The sequence below is a fragment of the Diplodia seriata genome (genome assembly GCF_021436955.1).
Source record: "Diplodia seriata strain FDS-637 chromosome Unknown scaffold_2, whole genome shotgun sequence".
NCBI classification, from domain to species: Eukaryota; Fungi; Ascomycota; class Dothideomycetes; order Botryosphaeriales; family Botryosphaeriaceae; genus Diplodia; species Diplodia seriata.
In genome coordinates this window covers 3234473-3254797 of record NW_027117309.1, presented here as the reverse complement: position 1 = coordinate 3254797, position 20325 = coordinate 3234473, and the positions used below count along the sequence as shown (strand labels likewise).

The 20325-nt window shown below is 55.9% G+C and overlaps 3 protein-coding genes across 3 annotated transcripts; 1 reads left to right on the top strand and 2 right to left on the bottom strand.

Moving 5' to 3' along the window:
- Window positions 1-1711: 1711 nt before the first annotated feature.
- Window positions 1712-3404, bottom strand: SLS55_002320 (uncharacterized protein; the record flags this gene model as incomplete). The annotated part of the gene is made up of 4 exons (XM_066773802.1): window positions 1712-2834; window positions 2888-2960; window positions 3015-3108; window positions 3159-3404. 4 exons carry the CDS (start codon window positions 3402-3404, stop codon window positions 1712-1714), a joined length of 1536 nt encoding a protein of 511 aa, XP_066636369.1.
- A 1621-nt stretch (window positions 3405-5025) lies between these two features.
- On the top strand, window positions 5026-5989 carry DOT5 (thioredoxin peroxidase dot5; the record flags this gene model as incomplete). The annotated part of the gene is made up of 2 exons (XM_066773801.1): window positions 5026-5389; window positions 5574-5989. The coding sequence occupies 2 exons, from the start codon at window positions 5026-5028 to the stop codon at window positions 5987-5989; spliced, it is 780 nt and encodes a 259-aa protein (XP_066636368.1).
- Window positions 5990-13346: 7357 nt separating this feature from the next.
- Window positions 13347-14847, bottom strand: SLS55_002318 (uncharacterized protein; the record flags this gene model as incomplete). The annotated part of the gene is made up of 3 exons (XM_066773800.1): window positions 13347-13700; window positions 13752-13985; window positions 14041-14847. The coding sequence occupies 3 exons, from the start codon at window positions 14845-14847 to the stop codon at window positions 13347-13349; spliced, it is 1395 nt and encodes a 464-aa protein (XP_066636367.1).
- Between the last annotated feature and the right edge of the window lie 5478 nt (window positions 14848-20325).

The following is a 20325-nucleotide window of genomic DNA, read 5'->3' as shown; positions in this document are numbered from 1 at the left end:
CATAGAAGACTGCGGGTTTCTGGCGATCCCCTTATTTACTGAGTACTAGACCAGTAACTCCGTGATTTGGAGAATGCTTTCCGTAGAAATTTCCCGACGCACGTGTCTTTGCTCCACCGCAGGAAGCCAGGGATAACTCAGCATCGACGATCACCGCTGTCGAGTTGGGCCCTCCTAGGCGCGCGGATATGATCCGCGCCGTCCGGTACATTAGCACGAATCCTCCGGATGATAGTCGAGCCATCCGGCGGTAGTGAAGAGTGCTGGGGTGACTTGTCCTAATATTAGCAACACGGTCTGCGCAAATCAGACCGCAAGGGCTGCGAGGGCGGTCTGGTGCAGTCTGCGCGGACTGCCGCCGATTGCTGCTCGCTGCTCTTCATGATCCTTCCCGCTCACTTCATCCATCCCGTCCTGTTCGTCTTGCTTCAAGTGCGCATCCATGGCACTCGAGAATCTGAAGTCGTGAGGACATGAAAGAACTGAAGTCCAAAGTCGAAACCAACAAATGAGCGTACATTCCAAGGCCACTGGTGTACGTGTCCGTGGGCACGCTTGGGAATGGTCCTACTAGCGCTCTGCTTCCGAGCTTACTTTTATCGGCTTGGGTTTCAAATGGCGACGTTATTGTTTTCTATTTGGGAAGAAGAATTGAGCTACAATCCTCATTCAGAGCTTACTGCAACAGTTTGCAAAGCTTGTCGTAATCTTCGATTGGTGAAATACCTGATCACGAATGTCACATCGTTCCAGATTACCCAAAGAATATGGCTGTACGTAAAACACGTGGCCGGATCATTTGTTCGCGCAACCACATGCCCAGACGTCACATTCTGAGGTCCCAGCACATGACGCTTTGGCATACAGGTCCCAACCCATAATGCATAAAACTCTCACTCCAGGAGCTCTATACTGCTAACCAGCATGTCTCCGACTTCGTCGGAGCTACAAGGCTCAACGGTACTCGCCACTTGAGTTCAAAGTCGACCTCACCATCACTTTCTGGAGGCTTCTGGCAGACTCCCTTGCCGCGAGGGCGTAGCAACCCGAACACCCCATCATCACCAACCACAGACAAACATCATCCAACAGTCTTCCAAAACGATCCACGAGCAGCATTTTCGCAAAACGATGAAGACCTACAAGATCGAACGAAAAACTGAACTTTGTTTAATCATGAATTATTTCGCTAATAGAGCCAGATCCCCAACCAACAAATCTGGACTTCGTCCCTCGTCGTGCGCCATGAGACACCAATGACCCGCTTTTTGCCTTTTTCCCAGCAATGGAGAATGCCCTCAAAACAGCGATGCTTTTTTTTCTTTCCCTTGTAGCGTTCAATCGAATAGACTTCCTGCGCGCCGCCGGCTTTTTCTTAATACCTATTTCCTCTTCTTTGAGCTTTTCCCAACTGAGACTGATAACGGCCGTCTTCCTCTTGACATGATTTGAAAATTGTAACAATAGAAGAGAAAGAACGAAATGTTGATACAAAAACACAAGCGCTGAAGAGTAAAAGTAGTAGTAATAGTGTAAGAAAAGATCCAGCACCAATCGTCAGCCCGTCATAACATGACAGACAGGCAACGACAAAAAGGCGCAAACTCCTTGCAATGCGGCATCTGGGTATCAACAACCCCGCTCGTTGGAAAAACAAGGGAAAAATAACAAGGGAACACCAAACTCGCAACAACTCCTCATCGACCCCCACTTACGAGTTATCCGCACAGCTGAACGCCGCGCCTCCCTGGCCCTCGGCCAACGCCGAGCCACTGGCCCACAAGCCGAGCCCGCAGATGGCCGCGCCCTGACACAGCATGTAGACGTTGACGACGGTGAGGACGCACTTCTTCCAGTTCTCGGTGTAGCGGCCGCGGTTCATCCAGAGCCACAGGCCGCCGCTGAAGCCGAAGCTGAACCACGAGCAGAACAGGGCGCTGATGAGGCCGAGCAGCAGCGAGAAGGACGGGATGGCCTCGGCGATGATCCACGCGACGAGCCAGCCGACGGCGACGATGGCGATCCACGAGATGAGCGGCCAGCCGCGGCGGTGGTGCAGGCGGTGCGGCTGGTGGCGCCAGCAGCGCACCCACACGTACTTGCACGCGACGTGGCCGCACACGACGCCGGCGATGACGATGGTCGGCAGCGCGAGCCCGTACGCGACCTTGGCGACGATGGGCGATGCCGAGCCGAGCGCGGGCGACTTGACGTCGGCGCCGGCGTAGTAGTAGATGACGACGCCGACGACGACGTAGAAGGACGTGGCCGTGATGTGCATGAAGGCGACCGACTTGGGGAAGTCGCGCGGGTTCTTGAGCTCGCTGCAGAAGGTGAAGAAGGCGACGTGGCCGGCGTAGGCTAGGATGATGTTGAGGAAGGCGAGCACGCCCGACTGCAAGTCCGTGGCCCTATTGACGGCCACGACGGCGCCCGCGTTGGGCTTGGTGATGCCGATGCCGATCATGGCCAGCGTGACGCAGATGAGGATCGAGATGCACGACAGCACCGAGAGGTACGAGACCTTCTCCAGCTGGCGCTTGAGCGAGAGGATGAAGCAGACGCCGAACCCGACGATGCCGAAGGCGATGGTGCACGTGCCGTGATTCGACAGGACGTTGAGCGCGACGGTGAAGGTCAGGAGATGCGCGGCCTGGATGAAGATGAGGATGAGGACTTGGGCGACGCCCATGATCTCGCGGGCGATGGGGCCGGCGATCAAGAAGGCGGCGTCGGCGAAGGTGTGGCAGCCCGGGTATTTCAGGTAGAACTGGCCGATAACGAAGGCGCTGTAGCTGGAAATAAGACCAAACAGGACGATCATGAATATGCCGCTGTTCTCGTTAGTACTCAATTGATGGGCTAGAGGGGCGTGATTAGAGCTTACGGGAAGAGACCCAGAACGGCAACAGCCTGAGGGAGTGAGAGGACACCCAGGGAGATGTTTTCAGCAACCATGACTATACTTTCAGTTAGTCCATAGCCCCAAAAAGCGACAAAAAGGAACAACTTACGCAACCCCGCGTGCCACCACTCCATGGTCTGATATTTGATCTCTGCGTGCTCATCTTCATGGCCGAACGGATTCACCTCGCCAGCCTGCTCAGACTTCAAAATCAGTAAGATGATGAAGAGCCAATGAGAGCGGGGGCAATTACGGCAGTGTCAGAAGTCGTGTAGGGCGGCGGGATCGCCTTCTCCAGATTGTCAATGCCCTTTTGCCGATCTTTCAACTTCTCAGCGTCGCCCAGATCCTGGCTTTCCGAGGTGCTGGAGCGGGTCTCGAGAGCAACGGCCGCCTCGCTGGGCTTGCTTTCGTCTCGCACGACCGGGGCAGCGGCACTAATGTCCAGATCTTGCTCGTTAGGGCGGACGTTGGCGGGGGAATGGTCCTGGACACCCATGGTGGGCAAGATTAGGGAGGGTAGACGAGGGTAGCGGCGGGTTGCGTCGGCTTTCGAGGGTGGAGTGGAGGATGGCGAGATGCAAGTTCAGATCGTGGGAGGGGCGGGAAGAAAAGAGAACGTGCAAGCACCATTGAAGTAGCCGGTCCGGGGGAGGCGAAGTGGATTCGAGGGCAGCGAGCGGGTCCGTCAACGGCCGAGCTGCAACCAGGCCTGTCGCGGCGCGCCATCAGCCAAGTGACTCAAGGAAAGCGGCGACGGACGACGAGAGGTCTGGCGACTACGGCGGCGAGCACAGCTGCGATGGTGCAGTTTTGGGACGTAGGAAAAACTAGGCGAGAGCTAAGACCAGGAGGTGGTTTCTTGTTACGTGATCTCGCCGCAGAGGGCCCAGCATACCCCAGGCCAACTGCCGCTGGAGAACAGATCTGGAAGGTTTTGATGAAGGCTGCGAGCCGTCGGGGCGACAGCCGGCTCGCGCATCGTCGTCTGGGATCTCCATGTGTGATTGTCGCCTGTAATGGGAGCCGTTGGTATCAGATTCGCGCGCATTGCTCGGCGGAGCAGGCGCAGGATGACTGTCTTAGAGCCGAGCCCCGGGAAGGAGGGGCCACGATGACAGACGGGCGATACACGGAGTCGGTGATTGGGCGGGTTGAACGCTCAACTGTTTCCCACGCGAGCCACGGTACGGAACGGCCCTCCAGCGCCTCCCAGCACACCAGTCTCGCAGCAGGGCTGATCTGTCTCCCTCGCTACCCGCGCCGTCACAGAATAGCTGATCGCCATCAAGGCACGTCAAGCGCGCGACGGTCGGAGGCGGGATCGGAGCACGCTGGAGGCGAAAACGCGCGGGAGGTGACGTCGGCTGGTGGATTGATAGTCTTCTGATGCATCCTCAGGCCGTCGGAGCCCAGCGGTCGGAGTGGCGCCCGGGCGGCGTTTTTCTCAGCGGTACCGGCGCGCGCACTGCCGGCCAAGCGTCTCCGCGCCGCTGTCGGAGGGCCTCGAGCCCTCGAAAATCCCAAGCTCTTGCATGCTCTTCTGCGCACTCGTACGAGACACGGCAGGGTCCGCAAGCCCGGGCGAGGGCAGCGTGTCTGATATATGCTGGCAGCCTCGGCGAAGGGCGCAGCCATTGACAAGCGGGGCGCGATAAGAAGGCCGGGCGGAAAACATGACATGGCCGGTTGGCACTGAGCTTCACCGCATGCAGGCTCGTCGAGCTCGCAACCGCCGGCCAATCAGCGCGGCCACGAGCGGTACCAATGGCGGATGCAGCCTCTCAGGGCCCAGGCCGAGATGCAAGCCGACGGGTGGAGAAGGGCTCGCCCGGAAGGACCAGCTCCTCGCCATAGCTCCCCAGCTTCCACAGCTCAGCTCAGAGAGACAACCAGAGCTGCACAACTTCCTCCCAACCCATCTCGTCGAGACCTCCTCTGCTTCGTGCGACCCCTACAGCTCTAGTCGACGTTACCGTTGCACCCGCGCGCCCGACCACCAGCTCACTGCACCGGCAGCCCTCACTGCTGCTCCCATCTGCCACCTGAACAATTCACGCCTCGCCCATCTCTGCCATCAAGCTTTGCCGTGATAGCCCATCTCCATCTCCACGCCCGCCATGGTCGAACTCCGCAAGCGCAAGACCCCGCCGCCCGCGCCCGAGAAGGCGGCCAAGAGAAAGCCCGGTCCCAAGTCGAAGACGACCAAAGCCAAAGCAGCCGCTGCCGACGCCGTTGAAACGGCCGCCGCGAAGGTCGAGGAGACGGTTAACAAGGTCGAGGAAACCGCGACCAATGGCGCCTCCACCACCAAGTCGTCCGCCGTCGGCGGCAAGCCCGAGGTGGGCTCGAAGCTCGACCTCGATGGTTTCGGCGGCGACATCGAGACCAACGACGGCACCAAGACGACGCTGAAGAAGCTCGTCGATGAGAGCAAGCAAGGCGTCGTTCTCTTTACCTACCCCAGGGCCTCGACGCCCGGCTGTAAGTTATCCCACCCACCCCCTCTCCCCTTCAATTTCTCGCATCTCCTCCCCACAAAACCACCACCAACCCCGCTTCGCGCACGGATCGCCCACTCCCACCGACAAATCCCACATCCGCCCTTCATCACCACCGCATTCGCAACCCTCCCTCCTTTCCCATCAACTGACACGAAAGAAAACAGGCACCAAACAAGCCTGCCTCTTCCGCGACTCCTTCACGCCCCTCACCGCCACCGGCCTCAGCATCTACGGCCTGTCGGCCGACAGCCCCAAAGCCAACACGACGTTCAAGACCAAGCAGAACCTGCCCTACACGCTCCTCTGCGACCCGTCGGCGTCGCTCATCCGCGCCATCGGCCTGGCCAAATCCGGCAACGCAAAGGGAACCGTCCGCGGCGTCTTCGTCGTCGATAAGAGCGGCGAGGTGCTGGCTGCCGAGGCGGGCGGCCCGGACGCGACGGTCGACGTGGTGCGGGAGCTGGTGAAGAAGAAGGGCGGTGGCGGCGGCGGCGAGGTCGAGGACAAGAAGCAGGCGGAGACGGCGGGCGAGGTGGCGGATGCGGCTGAGGAGGCCGGTGTTGACGGGGAGAGTAAGTGAGTGGTGAAGAGGTGATGTTGTCGCTGTTGTCGTCGCGGTGATGTGAGTGAGTGTTTGCGTGTGCGAAGGAGAGAGAGGGAGGGAGAGAGAGAGAGAGCAGCGCACATGCATGACGACGATGATGTTCCGTGCAGATGTTCCGTGTTGAAGCTCTTCGATATCTCTCTTTGGGTCAAAAAGCCACCACCGCTTTGACCTGGTCATTTTTTGGATTCCGCCCTTTTTTTGGTCACGACGCCTGTTTGGTTGATGATTCCCTTAACGTTTTTGATGTTGGATGTCGTGGTCTCTCACGCTTAAAATACCGCAAAAAGCCTAGTCATAGTGTCGGCCAGTCGATGAATGAAACTTATCTGTCTTTTCTCCCCAATTATTCCTCGAAACGCCAGCTACTCGGTGTCCGAGGCGTCTAAGACGTCATGGCACGCGCTAGGCTGCGGTCCGGCCCGAATGCCGTGCTTTATCAAGGGAGGCTATGCCTGTTCCTGAATCTTGTCCGCCAGACCTTCTGCACAGCAATGTTGGAATCCCATGCATCGAGCACGCAAATATCAATGACTTGTGTGCGTCTCGCGCGCCCTGCCTAAAGGCCAACATTGGAAATCTCGTATGATCTCATCAGCACTGGTGACACTTACAAGAGTTGGGACTTCTCAGCATCATGCGAATTTGCTGTGCAGCGATATGTATCTGTCATGGTGATATCCATCACCCATGGTCGGCGGTGCTGGATTGGCATGAGTTATCGCAATCGCACACTCAGCATATATGTCTTATCACAAAGTGAGGTTGATATGAGATGTCCTTGGAGCGCCACCACAGCCACAACAGTGGGAACTGTGGTGCACTTCGCTTCGCAGAGCTGAGGAATCGAGGAGCTTCCGAGCGCTCAGCCGTATTCAATACGTGGTGTGGAAACACAGATCACATGCTGCAAGAAGTCTCCGGTGACTTCATCTATGCAATCTGAGGGTCACCGGTCGGGAGCAGTGCACTGCCAAATTCCATGGTCAACGCGCTTTGAGGAAAGATATTCAAGCATGGCTCAAGGAGCGAGATCCCACGGTCTTCACTCACAGGGTTGCGCCGAACCCTCTGGAGGACATGTCAAGCTTTTACTTTGATGAAGTACTTGCCTTCATTGAGTGTTGTGCTCATGTATCTTACGCTCGGGGGAAGTTACATGCGGTGGATTGAACTTTGAGCGAGAACACCAAATGATGCTGCGCTGGATAACACAGTGATGAAGCTGATCAATACGTAGACATGATAATGGAATTACAAGCACATTGGCATACTGTAAGTAGAAATTGGAAAGAGCGGGAGGAAAGTGTACCCTTTCCAATCGTGATGGAGGCAGAGGAAGGAAACGCAAGTCAAATAAGGCTTTGTGCTTGCGGACTTATCTTGAATCCACGTAGCTCTTTCACAAACAGCAGAATGAAAATGACGATGTACACTCGCTTTTATCCACCGTACTTCAGGCCCAGAAAGCGACTTGCGCCCCGTGTGAAGTCAGCTGGGCGCTTGAAGCTATATTACACCCTTTTCTGGATGATTTTCCCTACTTACGCTCCAAAGGTGCCAGCTCCAGCGCGTCGAAGGTCTGAGGCAGGCTCAAGAAATGGGTGAATCTCCGTGTCCCGGACAACTCACTAATTGTCGTGAACTAATTGAGTCTGACCATAGGCATCTCCTGATTGTCTATTCAGCATCACCGCCTTCAACAGCAAGACCACCTGCTGCTCAGCCGAACTTGCACATCATGGCGATGCTCAACCGCAGTGAGATCGTGCAGAGAAAGCCGATTGGCCCGGTCTCTGGTCAGGAAATGAGTGACGGGGGAAGACAGTGACAGTCTTCGTTCTCGTCGACGCTGAAGTCCAGCCAGCGTGGTCATATCCTCGCAATGTCCACGCATTGACGCCATTTATCTGACTTTGCTGATGCCGCTTGGGTTTTATAGACCCCGAGCCTGCATAGTCGTAGTGCGTCATGCGCCGCGGCGCGGACTTCGCTCGCAGCAACGAGTCTCTCACCGCTGGTGCAGGAGTGTACTCATTTCGAGTATTTCAACCCTTTTTTGCGGAGGACTCTTCTTTCTGTCCGTACTGGTGTCACTGTTTCATTCGAAACGTTGGCCATGGCCATTCGCCGACTCGCGCGTGTCAACCTGCACAAACATGACTGCGGCTCTCCTGTGTGCGCCTGCTACAGGCCATCATATGTCGGAGAGGTCAGCGTCAGCTTTGTGCTATTCTCCGGAATGAAGCAGAGATGGCTTGATCATTTATCAAACCTTCACAATGGTCTCCATCATGGATAAATGATGATCGAAAGCGTCTGGCCTGTGACTATAACACGAAGGAAGAATTACGAGTACGTTGCTCCACCGAGCGAGAAATTCAAGTTTGTCAACACGATGGCTCTGGCCGGCGTTAAATATTGGAAATGGAGAAGGCACCAATACTTGTGGCGGGCTTCGTACTCCATTTCCCTTTTGGGCTCACAGCCTGCATTTGCACGTCATGCGAACCATCTATCGCTTCCCATAAAAATGCATTCTTGCTGTCCAAGACAATGACACGATACCACCAGTCCTGCAGCAGCAGATTTGAGTATTGGTCCGTTGAGACGAATCCAATCACCATCCGGACTGTCTCGTTCCAGTTTTTTACGATCATTTGATCTTTTTCGAAGACGGTTACACCAGACTTCGACCTTGTCAGCATCAACCCACGAAGCTGCGGCGCAGCATCTAGGCATCATGATATGCCTTGGACAAGAAGAAATGCTGTAGGTGAGATAAAAGCCATGGCTCGATGCATCAAGCCAAACACGGGAGTCGCAAGTTGAAGGAACATGGGGTGTGCATGGTTGTAGAATTGACGTACAGATATGAGCCTGTATATAACTGAATTGTTCGATGAAGGTCGACTGGATACTTGATTTTTGTATCAACTCTGCTCCACTTTGCTCACGCCGCACCGGTTTCGAGTCTCGGGTGTTTTTGTTCCATCAAGTGGCCTCAATTGGGCGCCATCTGATCATTGTGCAATCGAGGAACAGCAGGCATCAGAGTTTGGAAATGCTGAAGCATGTGATTTCTTTGATAATTAAGCACGCCGTCGTAATACCTCGATGCCGATAAACGACATCATCACACGCCGGCTAGCTCGGAGCAGATCCGCTTAAGCAAAGAAAGCATTTCAACGCAGTGAAAGGCAACGGCCGGCGCAACACCAGCAGTGACGTATTCGTATATCTTGTTTATTCTGCTTTCATCAAAGGAAACCTCTTCCGAAGGACATAACAAAGTAGCGCAACCTTTAGCACCCCCAAGCCGATTGATATATAGTCAGAGAGGAATGAGAATCTTGAGTCACCACTCGTGGTAGGCGCTTGTTGTCTGGTGGATGGCTCGATCAGTATACAAAGGCTGAGAGCTGGGAACAACGTCTGCTCAAGTGTTTCCGAATCCTTGCCAGCTTCAGAACTACAGACCGGATTATTGAACGGTGTCTTTTCGGTGAGAACCCACACGAACTTTTTTACACTCGTCTCTTTTTTCAGAAACACTTGGAGATTTTAAATGAGAGTTGAACGTCGGAATTTTCTATCAATGCTGCGTAGCAGCATTATGTGCCGAGTGATATCCGCAACATGGGAAGGGGAAGAAACATGCTCGGGTCACACAAAGAAGACGACAACAGGAGTGTATTCGTCTACCCAATTTCTTCTCTTGCCCCGAATTGACCTTTAGTTCTGACAAGGCGTAGTTTCGAAATGACTGCTCGCTTTCCGTGCATGTTTTAAGGTAAGTAAATACGCGAACAGCACCGGTATTGGCATGTGTGGGTCCCTGCACATCTGTATGTCCGCGTGACGGCGGCTGACCGCCACACGTCTCCGATACGGGCGCAGTGGCCCAGACTGGGGCTCCATAGTGTTAGGCCTCAATATCACAGGGTGAGGTCCATGCTACCGGCCTCGGCCACTTCCTTTTGTGTATAGGAGCTTTCCCTCGTCGCCGTTCGACAATGCATGAGAAAGCCGCAGTGTATCTACAGGCTACTCGTAACGTGGCCCCCGGCAAAACCAACACTTCTTTGGGGACTTGTGGATGCTGGGGCGAAGCTCGTTTGGCCAGTTCTTGTTTCATTGGCTCCACGGTCAATAATATCATGAACACCAGAGGAGCGTGCATATATGCATCTCCAACACTCGATGTTCAGCAGGGATGTCCCATCGTGCTCAAGGGTTAGGTCACAGTCCCAGATCCCTCGAATATGTGCCGACCTTGAGGCCGGAATCCCACACAGCCCAAGCGCCGAGGGAAGTATGATTCACCCAGGCTTTCTGCATTCGCATGGTGAATCCACGCATTCACGTCCACAGTTGAGACAAGACGACCAAGCCATGGGAGGCGAAAGGTTTAACGAGAGTTAGCAGCAGCCATCCGGCAATGCTGTTACCACTGGACTAATAATCTCCAAAACGTCAGCAGTGGTGCCCGCCACTCCGGGACTGCATATGCACCCGAGACTGCACATCACAGCGGTTCATGGCGCCAGTCCGAGATTTTGAAAAGACTCTCACGAAGCATTTAAAATAGACGGTCAAAAATTTTAATCAGTACGGAACTCTGGCGCGGAACAAAAGACCTTCGGTGGTTGAAGTCAAGACCTCTACACTATGATCGGTTCGGCTGGAAGCCGTGTACTTTGCGGTTGCGGCCACCTTCCTCTCAAAATGTGTGGTCTGTGGATCATCTTGCGAAAGAGGCGAGAGTTTCTATCATTGACGGCAGTTCGTGTTCACCGAACCGGTTCAACGCCGAGTTTTGGAATCACCTTGAGACTACACGTCTTGCAGGTGTTTTTTTATTATTGGGGAAAGCTGCCAGAACGGCGACACCTTGGGTGCTTGTAGTTTACTGAGGGATTTCCAACTCCAGCCGTTGACTTCTTTGTGAAATTAGGTATACTTGATGGTACCGGTGTTGGAGGTTTGCCCGTCAAGTCAATGGCACCGATCCGGCACAACGGCTGTATTCAGTATTGTCTTCGCCCCTACACTTGCGGAAATGATGAGCTTCATCATAATGACACGACAATTACCTTCCCCATTGTTAAGACAGATGATCAACAATATCTCCCAAGCGGAGCATACTATGCCATCCAGTGTAGAGTCTATCCATAAAATTGGAGTGAAGCGCGGAGTGGGTGCAGATGTCGCCCACCCGCAGCCTCCGCACGATGCGCATTAGAAGAAGAAGAAGCCGAAAGAGACCCTACGAAACAAAAATATATAGTCCCCTTCCCAACCCAAAAACTCCGCACCAGCCATCTCCACCCCGCGTGCGGGCGCCGCAGTACTCTCCACCAAACAACGCCACCCACCTATCCCTGCCACGCGCAAACACCCAGGCCACCCACCAAGCCCCAAATCCTCTGACTACCTACCACCCCGCCAACGTTCCAGCAAGGAACACCCCCGCCAAACCCCCAAACCTCTTATTAGCCTTTTTTCCATGCCATCCGTAGTTGGGCGGCGGTGGTGCGTGCACGGACCGGAGGATTAAAACAAGAAGGTGGTTCGTTTCAATCTCAATACATCTGCGACACTGGCTTCTGTTTTCGGTCTTCCCCATCACCCCGTATCTCTCTCTCCACGGAGCGGATGCTCAAACCAAAACACCGGGGGGGGGGGGGGGGGGGGGGGGGGGGGGGGGGGGCCCGGGGGCCGGCGCGCGCGGGCGGAGCCCAGATGGTTTTTGCGTGGAGATGCTTCCGCTGCTCCGCTCACCTCTCTCATCACATGTAATTAAAAATAGAAGATGAAAAGGCTTGGAAGGTAAGGGAGAGGGAGGGAGAGAAGTCTAGACCGCACGAAACTTGGCGACAAAGCCCCGCGAGAGCAGTACGCGGGCTGGATGAAAAGTGCTATTGTCACCCTGAATGAAGCAGGCGACGAAACCGAAACAGAAACACAGGTGTTGTGATAGCCCCAACCATGGTGGCGCACGCTTACGAAGGAACGAATGCCTAGTCCATCCGGTCGGTAATTCTCAGCCAACAAAGCACTAACAAATGACAAACGCCCCCAAATGATCCTTCGCTCCAAATCGCACTCACCAATACAAAGCGCCGTCGCCGGTGTTTCTCCGTCTGGCGCGCTTGATGTTTAGATGCCGCCGCACCGGCGCAGCTACCATCGCCGTCGCTGCTTCTGTACGTAGCGGCTTTTCTGAATCTATTCATAGAGCCTTCTTTCCGCCGCCGGGTACGGCAGATCAGCGAAAGAGCCGACCGACGCTTCGAGCTACTGACTACTACTACACCATCAATGGGCCGGATCACGAACACTCATCATCACCATCAGAAGCCAAAGCGGGACTTGAAATCTGGGGATAAAAATCCTCCGTCAAAGACGGGGGTCTCTCTTTCTTTCTCTCTTCCATCCTAGCTAGCTAGCGGCATAGTAATTGTTCTTCACCGCAGGCCCCCCCTGTTTCGAAATAATCCTTCCTGCTCCTCCTTCCCCCCATTCCTTCCTTCCCAGCTCTTTTCTTCGCTTTCGAGGAAGCCAGTCCCAAGTAGTGTCCAAAAAGAAAAAGGGAACAAAGAAAGAAAAAGGGAAGTACGCTTGTGGTGTGCAGGGAGGGGTATTGTACAGTTATGACTAGAGGGGTGCGGAAACCGCTGCAAACAAAGGAAATGATAGGAAAGAAAAATCGACGCCGACCTTTGAGGAGCGCCCAATGCGACCTTGAGATGCTGTTGTTTGTAATGACAAGTAAAAGGGAAAAAGCTCAGTCGCTCGGTTTGAGGGGCTCCAGTCTCCGTAACTTCATCATGGCAAATAAAACAAAAAGGAAAAGCACAAAACAGTGACTCTGATGAAGAGTACACGGATGAAGGGTATAGATCTACAATGCGCAAAACAAGACAATAAACACAATGCAAACTTTCCCACCAGTCTCTTTTTTGAGAACAGGGAGAAAGAAAGGGAGAGGGCTTGATAGTCGAGAAAAAGAAAAAAAAGGCGGTAAAGACGATTGGGAGGAACCCTGAGATTCTATCGAGTTACGAGTAGCTTGACAGCAGATGGTTCGTTGAAGAAGTGAATAGTTCAAAATCGGTCGGGCTCACCGAGCCGCGGTCCGGTTGCAACACCGACCAGCGATTAAACGTAAAACAAAACGCAAGTAAAAAAAGTGATTCTTGACTCCCAAGCTCCAGCCCTTTCTCTCTCCTCGTTCATGTCCAAAAACGGTCCAGCGCCTTTATGTGGAATGTATGTACGCTCTCTTCATACTTTGCACAGTGAGGGTTTGGCAGCCGTCAGAAGTAGCTTAGTACTTCTTAGCCGGGAGGCGGAAGCCGCTGGGGGCGGCGGCGCCCTTGACGGTGACGAAGCCGGTGCTGGCACAGGGGGTGCTGACAGCGGCGGCATCAACGTCCTGGGATCCCGGGGTGGGGTAGAAGGCGCTGTAGCTGGACTGGAGGGGAGCAACAGAGTGGGCGGTGGGGGTGGCAGTCGCCGTGACAGGGCACACAGTCGTGTACAGAGCAACCGTCTTGGTGACGACGTGCTCCTTGCCGGCGCTGGTGGTGGTGTGGAGCATGGTGGTGTAGACAGTGCTGGTAGTCATGGGAGCCGAGGAGGTGGCAGCGGCGTCCTGGACATCAGCGGTGGCAGCGGCGGTCTAAAAGCAATCAGTAAAGGCTGGCCAAATTCAGTGCTCATGTCTACGTACCACAGTGACGGTCTTGGCGGCCTCAGTGACAGTGACGGTCTTGGGAGCGCAGGTGCCGGAGAGATCGGCATCGGCAGTCTCGGCGGAAACCTCGCCAGAGCCAGTGGGGGTGACGGGGTAGACGGTCTTGTACTTGGTGGTGGTGGAGGTGGAGGAGATGGTGCTGAGGCCGGCGGAAGAGGAGACAGCGGCAGCGTTAACAGCGGCCGGGGTCGACTTCGTGGCGTAGACAGTCTGAAATCGGGTTAGCTGCTGCGCATCTATTGGGTTTGGAGCGGAATAAACTCACCGAGTACAGGGTCTCGTAGCTGGTCTTCTTGACGGTGGTGGTAACGACAGTGGTCGAGGCACCAGTGCCCAGAGTGTAGGTCAGAGTAGAGTCGCTGGTCTTGGTGACAACGGTGGGGGTCTGGCCAGCGGGGGCGGACTCAGCCTGGACATCGCTGGCGGAGCTGGGCTGGGCTGGGGAGCCAGTGCCGAGGGGAACAGAGGGCACAGCGGCAGCGGAGACCGGGGACTCAGGAGTAGGGTAGGGAGCCTGAGTGGCGCCCTCGACGCCAGAAGAGGCGGCGGGGGTGGGGGTGCCAGCGGGGGCCTCGCTGGAAGGGGTGGGGATGCCAGCAGGAGACTCGCCAGCGGGAGTAGGAACGCCAGCGGGAGTCTCGCCGGCCGGGGTAGGGATGCCAGCGGGAGTCTCGTAGGCCGGGGTGGGAACACCAGCAGGAGTCTCGCCAACGGTGGCGCCCTCGACGGCCGAGGAGACAGCGGGGACGGGAGTGCCAGCGGGGGCCTCGCCAGCCGGGGTCTGGGCAGCGGTGACGGGGCACACGGTGGTGCTGACGGCGACGACGCTGGTGACGACGGCGGGAGTGCCGGAGCGAGCGGGGCAGTCGGTGACCTCGGGAGCGCACGAGGTGATGGTGTGCAGCTGGGTAGCATACACGGTCGAGGTGGTCATCTCGGCGGGGGTCACGGCGGCGGCGTCAACGGACGCGGTGCCGTTGGCATACTGCCTGCGCTCGAAGTGGTGGGGAGCCTGGACCGAGGCGGCGGCGACGGCGGCCGAAGCCAGGAAAAGAGCACCGGTGAGCTGCATGGTCGAAGCTGCGCTAGAAGAGGCGACTGAGGACTGAGCGTTCTGGAGGAGTGATTGGTCGTGGGAGTGCAGAAGTCAATTCCGCAGAAGCCGATATTCCCAGAAAGAGCGATGGGAAGTAAGGAAAGTAAGTGTCTCTGAGAGACGGTGAACGAGTGTCGAAAGCGAGAGGCTCGGTGCAAGGCAAAGCAAAGGGTGGAGAGGCGGGGAGAAGGCGACAGTTTTGAAGGCCTCGCGGATGGCTTGGGCGGCAGGCTGCGGCCGTGGACCCTCCTGGTGCAATTTCAGATGGATCTCCAGGAACAGGCCTATCGACAGGGGCCACCCACGCGCGCCGCCAGGCACGGCCCAATCACCGCGCCACTCGGCCTCGCCCTAGCCGGCGCCCCCCAGCATCCCAGCCTACCGCAGCCCGTACCTGCAGCGGCGCCAATGTCGTCGCGAAGCGCGGCGCTTGCAGCTCACCACCGTCCGCAAGGCCGGCGTGCACATTGGCCGACGGCGCCCGAGCTGGCCGGCGTTGGCGGCGGTGGTGTCGCGCAGGCACCCGAAGAGGCACCCGAAGAGCGCGCATACGACTGACTGGCGCGGTCGGCAGCTCGCCTGTTTCCGCACGCCGTCGTCTTGCCCGTCGGCGCGGGGGCTCGTTGGTGGTGTTTGCTCCGTCTCCTGAGTCGCATCGGACGACCTTGGCCATGCTGCGCCGCTGATCGCGGCCCCCGCACACGGCGCTGCTGCATCCCGGCCGGCCTGTTTCCTTATCTCATCAGGTCAATCTCGTTTGTCGGCCGGCTCTTGGCTGGCTGTTGGCCGCGTGGTGGCCGCTGATGCGATGACGCGCCGGGCGATCCGTCAATCTGGCGGCAAATCGTCAGCACGAGAGCATGCAAGGCGTGTTGGGGAGCGGCGTGGGCGAGTTCCGTACCTGCAGGCGGCGCTGTACGATGGCGCAGGCGGTGATGCGACGCTGCCGTGGCACATTGCCTGCCGGCTCTGTGCGCGGTGGCGGTCAGCGGGCCGCGGCGGTGGTTTGGAGATGGCTGGAGCAGGGTGGTGTTTCACCATGCTGGAAAGACAGCTGCCTGCGCCCGAGCGCCGGCATGCTCGCCTTCCCACCACAAATCTCCGAGGATAAAGATGACGCCGCGGCCATGGCGAGCACCGTTATTGCGGCCGTGGCCGGACAGCACTGGGCCTCCCGGAGCCGGCGCGGATCATCGGCGATGGGTGATGGGGTGATGGGCGACGTGTGCAGAAAGCGCGGGTGCCTTGTCGCCTTCTTCCGCCGCCGGTGCCAGTGCCAGCGCCAACGCCGTGGCACCTCCCGCAGCACTGGCCATCGTCCTCGTTTTCCAGACGACACAGTCCCCCCAGCTGCGCAGTGAGCGTCCAAGCGCCCAGTCGCCTCAGTCGAGACTCGCCGCTGTGTCATTCAACAACACGCTTGGCGGTCCCCGACAGAGAGCGCACTCAGGACCGCCGACGGCCTTGACTGACTGCGTTCCGACCGAAATGCGGCAAAATAGCCGGCTTCTCTCGCGACGCCTGCCGAGCACCGGACGCCACGCGCTATCAGCCAATGTCCGAACCTTATTTCAGAGCCAAATCCAAGACTCTGTGCTGGCGCTCGCAGCGTGGCAGCGGCTCCTTCACCAATTTCCTGCCTTGTCTGGCTGATTTCCAGCCCTCAATTTTGCGCTGATTGGTGTCGTCGCACGTAGTCTCACCGGTGCACTACGACCATTCGTCTTCTGGAATATGTCTGGATGCCTCCTTTTCAGACCGCTCCGCCGGCGATGACTCTGCCGACCACTTTTGTCGCCTAGTCCGCGCGTGAAAAAAATCCTCAGCCTTCTTTTAGCGGGGCCCCTAATATCGCAGCTCCGGATCTATACAACTCGTGTACAAGTGGAGCGAACCAGCGGCAAGTGCCTGCGTACCTGGAGCAGAAAAGCGGCCCAGGCGCATTTCGGCGTAATATAATGCCTTTGTCCTATTCGCTAGTCGCCCACCCGACTTTATTGTACTCGTACTCTTCGCATACCCCCGCCCTACCTCGTTATCGCTACCGCCCTGCACGCTTTCTTCGTATCGTCCGAAAGCCACAATCATTTCGTCATCGTCAACCCAGCCGGGGCAAATTTCCGCTTTGCCGTGTGGCTTGACTGCGCCGCCGTGGAAGGAAGGAGGGGTATTATTCTTTTCCTTCCCCTTGGCGGCGGATGCGTATGATCGGGATTAGCCACAGGGGCTCTCAACAACCGCCCCTCCTCCTTCACCGTTCGCAGAAGGTGACCGGGAAAGATGCGGCCATGATGAGAGCGATCCGTGCCGCAGAACCCCTCCCCCTCCCTGTTCCCTGTCCCCTCCACCGTAGATGGTTCTAGAATGCGCCCACCAGCTCTGGCGATGCGGATCGTAGAAGAAGATCATGAGCTCATACGCGCGCTTGCTACTGCGTACACTGGTAGGTGTTCGTAGAAAGAAGCGGTGTCGCTTGGCCATGATCCTTTTTTTGGTAGGAGAGGCGCAGCAACAAACTATTTGCTTCGCCTTCCTTCGTCGACGGCTTGTTCCCTTGACCGCTCCAGGGTGAGGACCTGGCTTTGTGTTGGCCTGCGTCCACTCTATTTTGACGACTGGCGCATATAAGCGCTTCATAGCCCACCCAGCAGTTCAATGACCGGACGTGTATCAACGGACCGCGGCCCGCATCAGTCTTGAGCTACGGATCTATGAATCCGCAATCCAAAGGAAACTGGAAACGACCAGAAGTACTTCTGACTACAATCTCTCCATGGCGAGAGAACATTCTGGCCTCGATTTCGTATTCTCAATGAACCGCCCTGCATCTGAAAAATTTCTGCCTTGATTTTGTCTTCTTTATATCTTCCGGTGGCTTGACAGACGGTTTGAAGTAGATGGACAGCGGCCCCGATAGTGTCGTGAGATACCGATACGATGCCGCGCCCCGCCCATCGTGCCGATATCGCTTTAGCGTTGGTGGCATTGGTGGGGAACACCGCAAAGGAGGCCTGAGGCGAGGTGGGGTTGTGGAGTGAGAGACGGACGACGACCGGACGTAACTCCTTTTGTACGAGGTCTACCATGTTAAAACTCCAACTGACCTACGCCAATAACTGACAGCCTCGTCTTCGACAATATTTCACTGCAGGATGTGTAGCAGGCATTTGCTCTGTTGCTGCGTTGAGCATCGGGGATGTAGAGCGTACTATCCGATCCCGCAAACCTTCAGAACATTTCATCCTCAATGCCAATCCAGCAGCGGAACAAACAGAAAAACCATCAACCATTCCTTCTGGCGCTATGACTCAACCGTCTCTGTGGCATCGTCCTCTCAGAAAAACCTATGTAGCTGAATCCCCCATCAACGATTCACATTGCTCATTTGATACGGCACCACCTGACCTCGACTTCACAATTCACTTCCATCCACGGCTTCCCGCCCCGTCGACTATAAATACAGTCCGACCACGCTCCCAATAGTCCTCCAACAACCCGCCAATACTGGGCTCAGTGTGAGAGATTAGATCCCTGTCCTCCCTTGCTTGTAGAACAGCGATTAGTGAAGACACGTACTTGCGGCTCGACCTCGGCCAAGCCTTACGGCTTCGCCCACTTCGTACGGGTATGATAGATGCAGTGGTGCGGACGAGCGTGCAAGAGTGATGAGGCTACGCAGCGTCTTCGGTTCACGGCGGGGTGCTTTATTTTTCCATGGTAAGCATGATTATGTCAGTTTGCTGGGGAAATAGGTCATGAAGACGCATTAGGAAAGCTGGGTTGCTATCGAGGCCGCGGAACGAAGACGCACGAGTCCAATTCGCTATTGACAGCTTTGGGAGTTGCGTCTTTTTCCACTTGTGTGCCAGAGATATCTTCACCGAATACGGTATTTACGGAAACGGTGGAAAAGTGTTCGATAGGTAGTCTGGATATCCAGCCACCGGAGCAGTTGCTCATGCGTACACCGGCACGTGTTACACGGCAGCGACACTGAAGACCGAGGTGCCGCTGACTTTGCCACTCAAACGGTGACAGGCAGTGGCACAAATGGAAACAAACCCGTGTTAAAGCTTACATGACCTCAGAGAAAGCGTCTTGTGACGGGGGCAGTCAGCCAATCGGGTGCTTCACATGCAGATTGGCGCGGCCTCACTTGAGTTTGAATGGGGGCTGCTCGGCGGCACCTGAGCATCCGCTCGAGACTCATGCTGGCATGCCGTGCGACACCCATTTCCAGTACGCTTGGTTGAATTACGTTCAACCTGCTTCCTGCTAGCGGTCACCTTTCCAATCCATCCCGGGGTCCCGGAGTGGATGTTCAAGCTCAGACGACCAGCGACCAAGACTCGTTCCGGCGGTCCAGGTCTTGATGAAAAGGATGATCGTGCACTTCCCTATGCCAATCCTACACATATATGTGCATATATTGAGGACTGATCAACGGGTTTCAAATCATGGCGATGTGCAGTTTCACGTATTCGATGATCATGTGCGATCGTCGTTTCATGATGCTGGCGAGCGCCAACCATCGCAGATCAACACTGTCATCGCCCCCGCTTTTGGGGAACGTCACTGGAGCAGCAAGGTCGGTGAAGTCAATGATGAATGTCTTTACTGTAAAAGACAATATGTGCATGCTTGAATGCTGCACTGACCACAGGGCATCAAACCACCCATGAGCAGACCGCATTCAAGCAGCAGCCATGCTATTGCATCACACAAATTATAACCGTTGCCACATTACTCACATCTGCCAATAAGAAGGACACCATTGAAACCCTCAGCTGAACCGCTCAGACTTCGTTCCTGCACTGCTGGCTCCGCCCGATTGTTGGGAACCGAAATCATGGTAAACGTCCATTTGATCCCGGGTTTCTATGGCTTCAAAAAACATCACAAGCAACAGGTCGATCTAGAGCCTTCGCTGTCACATGAGAAGCTACTGAGCTCATGGACAAAATCGTACTCGATGTGGCACTGACCACGACACTCACGAGACCAAAAGCTGTATCGGAGCTTGACTGGGTTCGGGCCTCAAATATAAACGGCCCCTCGATTTCGATATGATCCGCGCTTCTCCAAAACTGAGCCTTCTCATCTGGTCGGGCGCCGCCTATGGGGACGACTACTGGGTCGACTACTGGGCCACTGTGTGCGTCGCGCTCCGATATATCAACTCCATCCCACCACTCTCCTTGCGTCGCTCAGTCAACTAAAGCTTCCTCGCATTGTCTTGCACAATATTGAATTGAGCTTAGCAATGATGGGGACCGTCTCCAACATGCTCAAATGATGGGTTCCACCAGTAAGAGATATCGAAAGCGGTTGTCGACAGAAAGGCTCCGTCTGGCCTCAGCGCAGTGAAACGAAAGAGGCTGTTGCTGTTGTCTGAATGAGAAAGCCCATCCCAAGAAGACCGCTTGTGATCGCGGAAAGCCACTCGTTGGCGTG